The sequence below is a fragment of the Belonocnema kinseyi genome, chromosome 9, assembly GCF_010883055.1.
Source record: "Belonocnema kinseyi isolate 2016_QV_RU_SX_M_011 chromosome 9, B_treatae_v1, whole genome shotgun sequence".
Lineage (NCBI taxonomy): Eukaryota > Metazoa > Arthropoda > Insecta > Hymenoptera > Cynipidae > Belonocnema > Belonocnema kinseyi.
This window is the reverse complement of record NC_046665.1, coordinates 47,698,397-47,715,099: the sequence shown is the minus strand read 5'-3', so window position 1 is coordinate 47,715,099 and position 16,703 is coordinate 47,698,397. Positions and strand designations below refer to the sequence as shown.

General features: G+C 34.9%; 1 protein-coding gene across 1 annotated transcript in view; it reads right to left on the bottom strand.

The window, feature by feature from the left end:
• Positions 1-16,703, bottom strand: part of LOC117180129 (WD repeat domain-containing protein 83) — a 22,575-nt gene that overhangs the window by 3,738 nt on the left and 2,134 nt on the right. The window contains exon 2 of the mRNA XM_033372472.1: positions 15,560-15,803. Within this exon, the coding sequence (XP_033228363.1) occupies positions 15,560-15,803 (244 nt within the window). The remainder of the gene's footprint in view (positions 1-15,559; positions 15,804-16,703) is intronic.

The window sequence follows — 16,703 nt, the reverse complement described above, 5'->3', positions numbered from 1 at the left end:
TTCGTCTAGTGGACGGATGAAGGCAGCCAACAAGTAGCCGATCGGCTATTCGACTAGATAGTTTCAGCCCAGTACACGACTATGCATACCACTATGAATAACCACGCTCTGCTGCCATTCGGTTCGGTTCTGATTCCTCTAGAATCAAACCGAAGGGCCTATCACAAAGCCACCGAAAGCGTCCTCGGGTTGCGAATAGAGGGTCCCTGTACCAAGGGTTTCCGCTGAATATGGTTAAAAAAATAAATAGGCAGTCGCGGACAATTGTCCAGGGATGGTCCCGAAGGAATTAACCCCCAAGCGGAGGTGTGAAAACCGTGCCGAAAGCTGAATGGCACCTGGGTGAGGTGTCTAGAATGGTGACTCTGGGATACCAGGCGACCTCTCAGAGTACGCAGCCTTATCCTTGCATGCGGGGCTCTACAAGGATGGACGAACCCCTTTCCCTAGCTTCTCGTGGAAACAACAATGACAACTCCAAACATAGTTGTAGGAGGTGCGGTTCAAAACAACAGAACGCGCAGGGCTCCCGACAATGGGCCGGCCAATAATGCCGACCAATCTAGAGCTGAGGGAGCCAATGAAAATAGATTCAATGCGATGGATCGGCGGGATCACATCTGGCAGGAATTTTAACGCCAAGGTTCGAAAGTTCGCGCGCGATCTCCGGACCCGTTATCACACATTTAACAAGTCAAAGCTGCTGACCATCAGGCAGCATATTGTTAAGAGAATACGGATACTATCTGACGCTACGAGAAGTCTAGAGCGGAGGGAGAGGTGGGTCAGAGAAAATCAACAGTTTCTCTCTGACCCATCTCGACGCTTTCAAGACCCTCTAGGTACTGTCGAACACCCGCCCAAACCAGAGGAGGTCGAAGTATTTTGGAGAGAAGTCTACGAAGTGCAGCATAGAATGGACGAATACTCAGAAAATATAAATAGCTTCAAGGAACTATGTGATGCCCTCATAAAACCTGATAAAGAATGCCCACCTATCACTACCGAGGAGGTGAAAAAAGTATTAAGAGGGATGAAGAACTATTCCGCACCGGGACCAGACTGTATCAAAACCTTCTGGTGGAAGAAGTTTTCTTCAACCCATCAGCATTTGGCCCGTATTTTCACCTCATATTTGAAGTCGGAAGAGCCGATTCCAGAGTGGTTGGTGGAAGGGTGCACAAAACTTCTGCCGGTAATAGGCAACTTAGCTGACCCGAAGAATTACAGGCCAATAACTTGTCTGAACACACTTTATAAGATATTCACAGCTATCCTAAATGATAGGATTGTTCGGGCAATTAAACCTGTGTGGCAAGAAATGTATGAACAATGAGGCTCAAGGAAAGGCGTAGCCGGATGTCGGGAGAACCTGCTTATCGATAGATGTGCCTAAGAAATTGAAATGGAATTTGGGTTAGACAAATTCGCCAAGGTTTATTTGACGCGAGGAAAACTTAATGGCATCCCTGAAGATCCTGAGCTCGTTGATAGAAGCGCTATACGACACCTTTGCGCTGGAGAGACTTATACATACCTGGGCGTTCCACAGAGCCGCATTCAGGATGTGACATCTATAAAGAATACTCTCCGAAGGAGATATAAACATCTCATCCGACAGATTTGGTCTTCCGAACTGTTGGCGAGGAACAAAGTATCTGCAACGAACATGCTTGCCGTCCCGGTACTACTCTATTCATTTGGAGTAGTTCCATGGACGAAAAACGAGCTCAGATCACAACAGGATTATTCTGGATACAGCACATAGAATTGCAAATGGAAGAAACCCTCTTCTTAAAATGGTCAGGAATCACGAAGAAGTGAAAGCCCGTATTAAGAAAGCATAAGAGAAAAACTTTCGTGAACAGCTCCTCGATAAGAGGATGCACGGTATCTTCCACAGAAATGTGAAGGATGAGTCAATGTCTTGTGAGCTAACGTTTGCTTTCCTTAAATCGCCCGGATTTAAGTCTGGTACGGAGGGTTTCATTTTTGCATGCCAATACGGTGTCATTTCCACCTTAACGTACCGTCGCCACATTTTGAGCCAAGACATTCCTGATGATAGCTGCAGGGCGTGCCATGCACACCCCGAGCATTTAGCTCACATACTATCTAGTTGTCCAACTCACGCGGGAACGACCTACATTCAAAGACACAATGCGGCACTAAGAGTACTTTATTACCATCTCTGTCACTCTTACGGCATTAACCTTAATATGGCTCCTCTAAATGCTCCTAGGGAAATTGAGTCAATTGTCGAGAATGAGAAGTGCCGCATATACTGGAACTTTATATTCTCGACAATTGTTTCTATTGCTCAATCGAGGCCTGACATGGTTCTTCTTGACTTCGAGAAGCGAACCATGTTCGTTATCGAATTTTCGGCACCAGCTGACAAAAACATCATAATCAAGGAGAATGAAAAGAAAGAGAGGTATCGAGATCTTATAAGGGAGTTGCAACGATTGTACCCGGAATATTCTGTTAAACTAATCGTCCTTATCATCGGCGCTCTTGGAGGTGCCAAGCTTTCACTTGCTAATGGCCTAAAAAGCATCCCTGCGTGTCAACAATATGCTGAAACACTTGCGGGAAAAATGCAGAAGGCGGTAGTCCTTGAGTCGCTCCGTGTTCTTAGGGTGCACGAGTCTTTTGCTGGATCGTCGTATTGATTCCTTTACAGACTGTAACCACCTATCTCACGGTCGTGAGACGTGGTTGTGGCTGAAATTTTTACGCAATTTCGCTGGGAGCGGGTGCAATTTTCCAGATTAACACCCGCTCCCGGCGATATCCTGCGGTTGTCCTTATGACAAATTTTTAATTATATATGTGTGTGTGTATGTCGTAGCCCAATAACCGACTCAGTCTGTTTGGTCGATTAGCTGACTAACTGGCCAGTCGACTAATCCACCCTGAATAACCGACAGTATATCTGCACCTGCTCAAATTCGTCTAGTGGACGGATGAAGGCAGCCAACAAGTGGCAAATCGGCTATTCGACTAGAGAGTTTCAGCCCAGTACACGACTATGCATACGGTTCATCATATGTTTTAAGGATTGAAATTTTTCATTTGTTTTTTATGAAAATATTATAAATAAAAAATAATAACAAGAGTTCCTATTAGAAATTTTAAGCTATTAACAATTTAAATTATGTAGTTATGTGACACGAAGTCCACTAGTATAGAAATATTCTATAAAAAATTATCCGATTCTTAAAATAGGCAAGGAAAAGGACTTTTCAGTGCTTTTTTATTCAAGATAATTAAAAATAAAATTGCAGTCTTTAGGAACGTCACGGAAAAAGTAATTTTTTTTAATGTTTCGTTTCATTTATGTTCATTCATTATAATAAAGTGTGCAATTATGACAAAGTGAATTGAATAATAATCTAGCGTCAAAAAAAAGAAATTTCAGGTAAAAACTGGATAATTATAATTAAGAAAACGATACCAAATACGTGATAAAATTGTTAACTTTATATTGATTATTGCTTAATAGGCCTAGAACATGACTTCCTTCTATAAACAATTAAACATTGAGTCAATGAGAAACCCTAAAACATCATGGCAGGAGGTTTCAACCATCGTATTAAATTATTTGACTTAACTTATAACATTCTAATCTCATCAGTCACTTGACTTAGTCCGTGGCTATTATGTATAACCGGGTTTACCCGAGTAAAAGTTTAATAAAAACACTTCAATAATAATAATAATAATAATAATAATAATACAGAAGGTGTTCCGCGTTGATGTCGCGGTAGGGCTTGAGCTCTCCTCTCATAACTTTGACGGCAATGTTGGCGGTAGCATTGCTACTGACAGGGTTTCCCATGCCAAATAGGCTGTTAACGAAGAGGAGAGGGTCTAAGTAAAGCACCAAAACCCATCCATGAAAAATGGAGAATATATTAAAGATTTTGAAACGCTTGTCGCTTCCCGAGGATCGTCGGGGCGCCCGTGGAGCCACAGCTGGGGGCCACATCATGTGGGACGGTAGCGATGGTGAGCTGCGAGATGGTCAGGTAGATCTCACTAATCAGACGGCTGGCCAGTAAGAACATCTGCGACAAACGGTAAGCAGTGGAACATCAACTGTGTCTGCTGAGGATGGTTTGGCTAGCGCTAGCTATTTGCAGTCAACCACCTCGAAAGAAATACCGTAGGAGAGCATCAATTGGGACACCACAAAACAAAGTATCCTAATATACAAAAAGTCGCACTAAGAGATCTTATCGCTAAGGTGAAGGACATCAGGACTAATCTACATGCTACAGAAGACCGAGCAATGGAGATTAAACAACAGGTTGATTTGGTGTGAAAAACGACGGCAATGAACATCAGTTAGAGAAAGCCGCGTGAAACGGTCAAGCAGGAGCAATTGATGTTCTTCCTCAACCTATTGATGATCTAACACCGCCATATCCTCCAGAGGTGGATGACCTTACACAACCAGAGGCAGAAGCAGAGGTTCAGCAACCAAAAAAGCGAGGAAAATGGACATACCATATGAACAGAGATTATATGCGCCTTTATTTTTTGGCAGAGAAATGTGGGCAAAGTGTGAGGAGAGAACATCATAGACTCTTCTTACTTAAATACGCAGAGCTAGCCACAAAAATAAATGAGCAGAATCTGGCAGATCAAAAACGCTCAATATCTGTAAACGGACTGCTTTCGGCTGTTAAAATAGCTGCTATCAAAATGGAAGTGGAACGGCAGCTTCCTACTGATGAGCTCGCCTTGGAATATGTGGATAACGAAGACTTGATTGATGCTGAAGGCATAGGTGCTAGGGATAATGAACATCATACACCGGATCCATTAGAATCACATCCGGAAATTACTAACGATGATGTAGATAGGAAAATCTCAGAAAAACTACAGCACCTGGAAAGGAATTTGGGTCAAGCTTTACTAGAGTTCAGATATGTAGAACCAACACTAAGGCATTCTCTGCCCAAAATAAATATCACAAATGATCTGCGTGCACAAATAGCACATCTCGATAGCAAGGTTTTACCTACGTATTTGAACATACCACAAGCTGTGTTAGAGGTGCAGACTCTTGTATACTGTGCAGCTGTGGCAACCGTTAGAACGTTGGGCCGGAAAACTAGGCCTGCAAATGCAGTTTTTGTCCCAGCAAGGGATCGAGATCCGCCATGGAAGATCAGTTTGGATATGGGTGTCAGCAAAGGAAGGTGCAAATTGAGTCGATTAACTCAATATAAAAAAGGAAATAGAACCAGAAAGCTGATGAACCATGTTACTAAAATCATCCACCCTCGGCACGTCGAAACATTAAGACCAGCAATATTGGATGAAATTTTAGACTCTCAACGACAGAGAGTTGATATTCTTACTGCCAGAAAGCGTCAGTACAAGAAAAGTAATGCACGAAGGCAACAAAATCAAAACTTTCAGGCAGATGAAAGAAGGTTCCATCGTGAACTGAGAGTAAAGCCAAATAACCACCAAGGCACCGAAGTCCCTCAATTGGAAGACATGATTAACTACAGGTCGGGTGTTTAGGGAAAAATGAACAGATGCAATTTGGACAATGCTTGGTTCAAACTGGAGGAAGCAGGGGCAAGCAATATCCACTGAAATGCATCCGACAAATATCACAGCTTTGCATGTTTCCGCGGTCTTGAAAAGGGCAAGTAATTGGAAAGCTCCAAGTCAGGACATGGTGCACAACTTCTGGTACAAGTACCTGACGAGTGTGCATCTTGCGTTGGCAAGGTGTTTTCAGAAGATCATTGAATACCCAGACGCAACAATTTATAAATGTCTTACAGCTATCATTGCAGATAAGGTATATTCTCATTGCGACGAGAATGACATTCTTACAGAAGAACAAAAAGGACGTTGTAAAAATTCACGGGGCTGTAAAGATCTAATCATTATAGACGCTGTTGCCATGACTCAAGTACGTAAGCATCAAAGGAACTTACACATGGCATACATTGACTACAAGCAAGCGTTTTCTTGCGTTCCGCATGACTATTTGCTTGAAGTCTTAAAACTTTACAAAATCTGCCCACGCATTATTGACTTTCTAAGCCATGCGATGAGGCTCTGGGGTACAAGAATCAAGTATTTTGATCATGGACAACCAAGGATAACTAGATCAATACGCTTTACGACGGATATATTTCAAGGAGATTCCTTCAGCGCACTATGTTTCTATTTAGCGTTGAATCCATTGAGCAAAACACTAAACAGCATGTCTCATGGGTTCAGAATTCATGATAATGAGGATGGTCATCAAGTGACCCATCTTCTTTACATGGATGACCTGAAGCTGTACGCTAGTTCAGACCAGAAACTGCAGCAAGTGATCGATGTCACAAAGCAGTTTTCCAATGATATCCACATGGAGTTCGGACTGGATAAATGTAGAACAGTGCAATTAATCAGAGGGGAATTAGGGACCGCAGAGTTGGAGAAAGAGTTCGAAAATGACATCGAGGCAATGGCTGTAGGCGAATGATATAAATATCTGGGTATTCTTGAATCTAAGGGTATTTAACATACGATAGTTAAGACAAGCCTAACGACTGCCTTCACTACGAGACTCAGATTAATTATGAAGAGTTTCCTCAACTCGGCAAACAAAATCAGGGCGATCAACACATATGCCATCCCTGTCCTCACGTACTCCTTCGGGCTCATAAAATGGTCTAACACAGACCTTGAAAAGTTAAGCAGAATTGTTCGCGTAGAAATGACGAAGCACCGAATACACGACAGAAATTCAGCGATTGAAAGGGTAGTTCTACCACGACATTTATGGAGTAGCGGCGTTGCAGATGTCAAAAAACTGTGAGTCACAAGTTATACAGTTGCGAGACTATTTTAACAGCAAACGAAATGTTGCGCTTTACAGTACCATCTGTCAAGCGGATCTTGAATACACGCCCTTAAATTTGTTCTCAGATAGGGCCTTGAATATCAGGACAGAAACCATAGAGAAATTAGAAATACAATGGAGGCAGAAAGCCATCCATGGCGAGCACCCCAACACGTTAGATCAAAATGAAGAGGATAGTGAGGCTTCTAATATTTGGCTAAGAAAGGGTGTTGTGTATCCAGAGACGGAAGGATTCGTCATTGCAATACAGGACAAGGTTGTCAGCACCAGAAATTATCGCAAACACGTGTTACATGAAGACGTGATTGACCGGTGCCGATTATGTGGAGATACCAACGAATCCATCGAGCACATTATTAATGGCTGTCGCGTAATGGCTCAGAGAGAATATACGCAAAGACATAATGATGTAGCGGGCATTATACATCAACAACCTGCCCTAAACCTAGGACTCTTAAAAGAATGGATGCCTTTCTATAGATACATTCCAATTCCCGTTTTAGAAAGCGAAAATTACATCTTATATTGGGATGTTACTATTCAAACGGATCATTACATCCAGGCCAATCCACCTGACATCGTGATGCGAGAAAAAAAAGGTGGGAGAGTCTACATCATCGACATTGTTTGTCGCTTAACCGAAATTTGCAGTCAAACTATACAACCAAGATCCACAAGTATAGCGAGTTAAGGCATGAAGTAAAGAACATATGGAGGAATGTGAATCATGCATCTATTCATCCCATTGTGATTTCGACTGCAGGCAATGTACACGCAAGATGCACTGAACATCTTGAACATTTAGGAGTCAGTAGGGTATTGGCAGCCGCTCAGAAGGCGGTTTTATTAAACACTTGTCGCATTGTAAGAAACTTTCTTGATCATCAGGAAGCGAGCGACTAAAAACCCGTGGAGTTAGATATGGTAGCTCTAAGAAAGCATTCAGAGGTGACTGTTGTCACCTCCAACGCTCGTGGCTAATTGTTTATAGAAGACGCAGTCATATGCTAGACCTATTGAGCAATAGTCAGTACAAAAACAACAATTTTATCACGTATTGTGTATCGTTTTCATAATAATAATTATCCAGTTTTTACCTGAAATAGATTTTTTTAAACTAGTTTAATATTTAATTCACTTTGACACAATTGTACGCTATATTATAATGAATGGACATAAATTAAACGACATATAAAAAAACAATTCGTTTTTAAAAAACTTTTTCGGTGACGTTTTTCAATATTGTCATTTTATTTATAATTATCTTAAATAAAATAGCACTGAAAGAAGACACAACAGGAACTCTTTTTTTTATTTTTTATTTAGAATATTTTCATGAAAATGATATGAAAAATCTCAATCCTAATCGAATAGACGATTGGTCGCTTGTTGGCCGACTGGCTAGATAGATAGACATATATTTCAATAGAAAACGAATCAGACGGCCCTCATTGTTCGCGTTTCTATCCCTCCGAAATCAGTTCAAGGTTATTTGAAAGCAACCCCCGACACTTGACTGAAAGCGAGAGTTTAGTGTATTGCCTTTTTAACGGTCCAAACTTTATCATATAATTTTAAATTATAAAAGTGGAATATTTTTTTTAAACTGTATTATGAACCTTCAATTTGCCGTTTATAAGTTACGATATCTTAATTTTTCTTAAAGTTACAATGTTGTGAGTAAATCACTGCATTCCTACCAAGTTGTTCCATTGGTTTAACTAAAAATATATTTAAAAAATTATTTTTATACCATTTTATGATTGGTATGTCAAGTTAAGTTTCCAATATTGGCATGATATTTTCGGAATTTGTTGACCATATTAATTTAGTGAAAATATGGCTGGGTGTTAAAAACCCACCTTTACAGACGGGGGGTGCCAAAAAAACGTTTACAGGCAAAGGATTAAATTATTCAATTGAGAATGGTGCAAATGACAGTGCATTTTTTTGTACAGAAATCTCATTTTTTACTTTAGAAAAATTCATCCTCACGGAATGTTACTTCATACTACATGATATGATACTTATACATAATCTATTTATCATCTTCAAAATTTCTATAATTTCATTTAAATATTATAATTTTAACTGCGCAATTCTAAAACAGTCCAGTTTTTAAAGAATTAAAAATAAAAACTTTTTTCTTCAAGTCTTTTAAAATATTTTTGAATTTAAGCTTTACAATTTTTTCTTAATTTTCTAGTTTCAAATTCAAACATCATAACTGTAAGGGCAATTTCACTCATTTTTATCTTTAAAATTGCAACATTTTCATATAGCAAGTCTTGACAGTCGCAGACTTAAATTTAATAATTTTGAATTGAATATTCTAAATTGTTCGATTTCAATTTTAAACTTGCAAAATATCCTGATTTTTTAAATGCTTCGAAATAGGATAATATCAAACTGAAAGACCTAATAGTTGCAATATTTTTAGTTTGCTTTACGATTTTTCACCGTGATAAATTGCAAAATTACCAAAAAAACGTGTTTTGTTAAAATCATATTTTGTGGGCGCATAAAAAATGTATAAACACAATTTTATTAATTTAATTTTTTTTTCTTATTGCATGCGAATACATTATTTGATATTTCACGCGCATATCGTGTAGACCAGATATATGTCAATTTGCTATATTTCCCTTCAGCTGAGCAGGTAAGCCGAGAAACACGGTTTGATAAAAATGGTTGAATATTGTCTGTCTCTCTCTTTGCTAAGTTTCTCTTTCTAACAGGTCAAAAATTTTACCAACCGAATCCTACCAATTTTCGGATATGAGGTTGTCGTCATACTTGCCAGGGGACACTAGACTGTATTTCCGATTTTGTTATAGATGTCACTGCAGTGATTGCCGTGCACAGCCAAACCTACCGTTTCGCCTTAAGGGCATGTGATACTTAGAAAATTGTCGATTTTACCAGTTTTAGGTTCCGACGGCTTTTTTTCTTTAATAATCAATATTTTGTCTTAAAAATTTGGTACATGATAGCGACCATGCTAACGGACGTCCCCACACACTTTTTTTGGTTTAATTCAAAAGTTTTAATTTAGCAAAATCTGATTAATTTGCATAGAACTTAGGAATTAGTATCGATTTTACCAGTTATAGGTTCCGACGGCTTTTTTCTAGAATAATCAATATTTTGTCTTAAAAATTTGGGAAATGATAGCGAACATGCTAACGGACGTCCCCGCATACTTTATTTGTGTTTTTTTTTCAAAAATTTTTTTGATATTACTAACAACGTGTGTACATTTGGAGGTTATGTATGTTACAATTCTCCTGTGCGTTACTTCCAAACTACACAATATTTTTGGCCGAAAACTTTGGACTTGCAAATAAACATAGTAACTAATCTCCCGGAACTAACCCTTTTTGCAGGCAATCAAAAAAGTTTATTTCATAAATAATTTCCAGATTATCGGAAAGGCAGAGATGAAAAACGACGTAACCTCGAAATAATACATATGCATAAAATTTTTATTTAGCACAATAAATTTTTTTTGTTATTATCCCTCAAAAACGAGTCCGGGGACGTCCGTTATGATATTTTATAGCATCTACGAATTCAATTTTTTTAAATTTTCATTTTTGTGGAAAAAAGGCCGGGGAAACTGTAAGTATCACATGCCCTTAAGGTGCTTCAAACGACTTGGGTTCTCGCCACATCCATAATAGATCCACGAGGATGGATAGTCCAGGAATCGCATTGAAATAATACGTTAAATTCCCGAAAAAATCCTACTTTCAATGTTTTTAATGAGAAAGTTCCGTTAAAATGTCCCTTTTGACGTATCAAAAATAATAGAACAGATCAATTGCGAACCCGACTTTTTTTTTAAACAGTTCCAAAGGTTACATTTGCGTGGACGGATAGTTCCCATTACAATTTAGAGCAAAATGTCTAACAGAAAACATAAAGAGGACAAAATTATGAGAAAATTTGGTTAAAAAAATAATCCGCTATCTTCCATCGGTTTCGAGTTATGATACATAGAAAAATCCCCATTTTTTGAGGATTTTCAGCGAAAAATCACTAAATTTCAAAAAACACTGTGTACCTTCGCACCCAATTGTGACCTCTCAAAGTTGTCAATTTTTGCATGTTTTTACGGGAAAAAGGGGGATTTCAGTTTTTTTTTAATAAATCATGTCCGTTTTAGTTTGCGTAATGATGCCAGGGGATAAAATAGAGTCCAAAAGATTTGCGTAGATCTAAAAAAAGGTATTTTATACCTATTATTTTGGGATTTGCAAGGTTTCAAAAATTAATTTTGTTGTTGCATTTTTGACTAAAAACAGAGCATTTTTAAATATCTCGTTTCCTGTGCATACCACGACAAAATTAAGTAAGATTAAATGAAAGTGGAGTCGATTTGGCTTAAGTTAAAAAAGTGTCCTAGCCCTAATAGGTCACGAATTATGACCTTAGAAAATGCACTCTTCCTGCATAGAGGCACCTGAGCGTACCGTAAAGTATAAATACGGTCGTATTTCGAAAACTTTGTCTCAAATAAGTATATATAATTCATTTAGCATGCATAATATTTCTTTTACTATTAATAAATAATTAACTGTTTATAAAAAAGCTTGCTATCACCACTTACGATTACTTTTTGGCCTTCTTTTTAGTATTTTCGTGGCAAATAAGTGATTGTAATTGATTGAAAATGTATGTTTTTTTGTCAATAAACAAATATGTTTTATTAAGAACTGTTTACGATGAAATCTTTTCATAACCACTTTTGACTACTTTCTGAGTACTTTTCTAGCAAAAAAGTAATCATAATTGATTAAAAATGTGATGTATACTTTTCATCAGAAAACAACCAGTTTTTTAATAATTGTTATTACAAGATATTTTAATAAACAATTATTAAAAACTATTTTTTCCTGAAAAGAAATACATATCACATTATTAATCAATTATAATTACTTTCTTTGTCACAAAAGTACTTAAAAAGTACTAAACAGTGGTTATGAAAAGATTTTATCATAAACAATTTTTAATCAAACATTTTTCTAATGATAAAAAAAGAAATCATACATCATACAAGATATTGTTGTAAACAATTATTGAAGAACAATTTTTTTACTGAAATGAAATACATATCACATTTTTAATCAATTATAATTACTTACTTTTATGACAAAAGTACTCAAATATACTCAACAGTGGTTATGAAAAGATTTTTTTATAAACAATTATTGATCACACATATTTGTTTATTGATAAAAAAAAAACACCATACATTTTGAATAAATTACAATCACTTTTTTACAACGAAAATACTAAAAAGAAGGCCAAAAAGTAATCATACGTGGTAATAGCAAGCTTTTGTTATAAACAATTAATTATTTATTAATGGTAAAAGACGTATTACGCTCAGGTGCTTCTATGCTGGAAGAGTGCACTTTCCAAGGTTATATCTCGTGACCTATTAAGGCTAGGACACTTTTTTTGTAATTTACGCCAAAGTGACTCCACTTTTATTTATCTTAAGTAATTTTGTAGTGGAATGCACAGGAAACGAGATATTTTCCAAAAAGGGAATTCTCTGTTTTTAGTCAAAAACGCAAAAAAAAAAAAACATTTTTGAAAACTTGAAATAGCCAAAATTATAGGTCTAAAATACCTTTTTCTTTTTAGATCTAGGCAGATTTTTGTAAACTCTATTTTATCCTCTGGCATCATTAACGCAAACTAAAATGGACACGATTTATTTTGAACAAACTTAACTTCCCTTTTTTCCCCGTAAAAACAGGCAAAAATTGCCAAATTTGAGGGGTCATAACTTATGACGTCTTTTATATGTAGGACATTGTTCTTTTTTTGTGATTACAGAGAATTGAGTCACCTTTCACTCACCTGTGAAAGACTTTCCCGTAGAGTAGTCACAGAAAAAACGTAAGATAAAGTTTACATCGATTCCGGGTGAAAGATTCACCGCAACAGAAATTAACCTAGCCGGAACGGTTTAAAAAAAACTCGGTTTGGCAAATTGATCTGTTCTAGCAATTTTAATATATTTCACTTGGAAAAAGTCGGGTTTTCAATCTTAATAGATTGAAAATGAATCATAACACTGCATGCTAAGATTCAGTCAATACAAAATCTTTTGACAATAACCCATCGACTTGGCCATCAAAGAAAATTTTAATTTGATAAAACCTTAAGTTTAAATATTTTGTCACAAGATTTGTTAATAACAGTGATTACTGTTAACTTTTCTAATATGTTGGCGACTAGCAGTCATTCGTCCAATAATTTAAAACATTTCCAGTGCAAACAAAAAATTTCCATGCCAAAGGGCAAAAATTTCAAATCTGTTTATCTAATTTGTTTAGAAAAATTTAAATTGTTATATTTTATCTAATATTATTAAATATTTATTATTTTAAGGAATACCTGAAGTCGTTCTGGCCATTGAAGGAAATTATAATTTCAAAAATCTCAAATTCTAATATTTTGCCAAAATAATTGTTTATCGCAGTGGTTATTATAAACTCTTAAATTATTTTTGTTATTAAATATCATTCGTATAATAATGTGAAGCATTTTTAGCAAAAACAAAAAATTTTTTACCGGTAATAAAACTATTTGTATATATGATGTTCGGTTTAATTTAATTAAATATATACATTATATTAAATAATATTAAATCCATTTTCTCATTTATCAGACTTGTCATTGACTTTTTACCAAATAATTCCCTCCAAACATTTTACTTAAAATTACCATTACTTTTTAAAAATATTTCCTTCAAAACTCGAAATTGTTAAGATTTTAAAGGTACAAAGACTCTATGATATTTTTTATTACTTCTTCTAACCATGTATATGTTTTAAATAATTTTCTCATTGAGGAATTAAATATTGTTAATTTTTTATTAGATCCGTTAACAATTTTAACAATAAATAATTTTTTTAACTAGAACAAATAATAAAATCAATAATATCAGTAAAATAAATCATAGAAATATGAAGTTCGAACTGCTTTCAAAATGTATTTTAAAATTAAATTTTATTCATATTAATCTACATATTTTTATGACTTTTTCTATTTTTAAATAATTAGTAATAGTTACTCTTATTTTTTCATATATATATTTTTGTTTATTTGAAAACAGCATCAATTTTTAAATTATTTTTGCTTTTTCTTAATGCAATTCAATGAAAAATTCAGATCTTTTTGTGGCGCCATCTGTTGGATTAGTTTGACCGACATTTAGCCTCCGGATCGTAAGAAAACTACTACTTCATAAACATACATGGTCGAGGCAGGGGGCTGGTTAAAACTAAGAGTATTCAATTTTGAAAAATTATAATTCCAAATTCAAAAATTGTTCATAAGCTTTTTAATAATAATATTAATAATATTCAATATTTTATAGTAATTATAATTCCATGACTGAATAATAATATATAATAATTTCATTATTTAGAGGCAGCGGAGCACTAGGGGGCACAGGGGGCAGTGCCCCTCGTATAAATCGACCAGGGAGGGGCAAGGAATTGATTTTCACTCCCTCTTTGTAATCTATCTGAAATCTTTGTGAAATAATTAAAACCTTTCTCAAATTAGTTCAATTCATATTTGAAATATTTTAAACTTATTTGGTCATTATTGTGAACTTATTGAAATCTTTGGAAAATTTTTGCAATATTTGTGAAATCTTTGAAATTTATTAGAAAACTTTGTGAAACGTTTGATATTTTTGTTCAATCTATGAAAGCTATCTCAAATATTTGTGAAATAATAGAAGTATTTGTGAAACCTTCTAAATCTATCGAAATTTTGTAAAATATTTGAAAACTTTGTAATATCCTTATAAAATGTTCGGGACATCTTTGCAATTTTGTCAAATATTTGAAAAATAATTGGAAATATTTTTAAATATTCGAAATATTTGGTAATATTTATGAAATTATTTAAATCTATGTGGAATCTTTCGGAAGTGATTGAATTATTTTTAATCTTTGTGGAATCTTTTGAAATTAGTGAATTCTTTGAAACGTTTGTGAAATTTTTTAGAAATGATTGAGGTCTTTGTCAAGTCTTTTAAATATATTCGAAATATTTTAAACGTTTGTTCCATCTTTGAAATCTATCGGAAATCTTCGTGAAATAATAGAAGTCTAAAAAACTTCACGAAATATTTTTAATCTTTGTGAAATTTGCTGTGAAATCTTTGGGAAATTATTGAAATCCTTTTAAAATATTCGTGAAAACGTTGTGAATTCTCTAAAAATCTTTGCGGAATATTTCAAACCTTTGTTCAATCTTTGAAATCTATCTGAAATCTTTCCAAAATATTTGTAATCTTTGCAAAGTCTTTTTAATCTATCCAGCTGCGGCATTTTCCCTAATTTCAGCATCCCAATCAAAACCATTTACTGTATTTTCAATAATTAATTAACATTCCTAAACCCTTTATTTTGCATAAATTAATAGATATACAAATTAGTCAAGAATAACCAAAAAAAAAAGTCCAGAACATAAATTAGAATCTGCGATATACGCGAATAAAGATTCAAACAGTTTTTATGGATTTCCTCAGCTTAATTCATTTTGCAGTTACTGGTGTTATTCTAAATCTCGGCAGGCAAGTCTTCATCAATTTATTTTGCGATTAATTGAAATAAAGGACAAATAAATACGCACCTGACAGTCATGACTGCTCCTGAATGTCCTCTAAATCTTCGAACAGGAGTTCCAGTTGCAACATCCCAGACAATTACAGATTTATCCAAACCACAAGAAACTATTTGACTACTATCACAAGAAGCTTGTGCATCCATCACTTCATCTCCATGACCACTATAAGTTTTGAGGTGAGTTCCTTTGTAAGGATTCCAGAGCTTTATTCTCCTGTTCGAGCCACAAGTTACGCAATAAGCACCATCAACTAAAATACAAAAAGACCGGCGCTATACCTACGCTAACATAAATGTGAAGTATTTATCGTACAAATAAATTCAGTTAGTAAAATTAATATTTAAATTATCAAAATTAACTGCATAGGGACTGATAATAACTGCAAATTTTAAAAAAGGATTAATAATTTAAACGCTTCAAAGTTAAATTTGGCAAAACTATACAATTTTCAATAAAAATACTTTAAAGTTAAATAATTGTAAAATGTCAAAGGTGAAGATTGGAATAATGTCATGTTGACATCATTCAAAATGATTTGGTTTTAACTTAAATTATTCAAAATTGTATAAATTTGGATTTATAATTTTTAAACTTTTTTATTAAAAAATGTTCAATATCGTACAATTTTAAATCAAAATTCTTTATGGATGAATAATTGTATAATGGAAAAAGTTAAAATTGGAAAAATCTCATGTAGACGTAATTTAAATTTATTTAGTTTTTATTTATATAATTCAAAATTGTATAATTTAATAAAGAAAGCCTTGTAATACCTGGACTTGAACCCTCAAAATCGCATTTCCAGATTTAAACATTATAGTCTCGCTCTGTTTTTGTGCAATTTACATTAATTATTCAGAATTTTTAAAATGCCAATTGGAACCTTTAGCAATAATTAAAAACAACTTTAGAAAATAAAAATTAGGGCGAATTTAAATTTAGTTCAGTTCAGTTAAAAAGTCTAAGGAAACTTTAAGTTCGGAAGTGTAAGAATTTCCAACATTTTTGAACCTACAAGCTTAAAATTGTTTAGCCGACCAGTTCGAAATCTTAAGGGCATGTGATACTTAGAAAATTGTCGATTTTACCAGTTTTAGGTTCCGACGGCTTTTTTTCTTTAATAATCAATATTTTGTCTTAAAAATTTGGG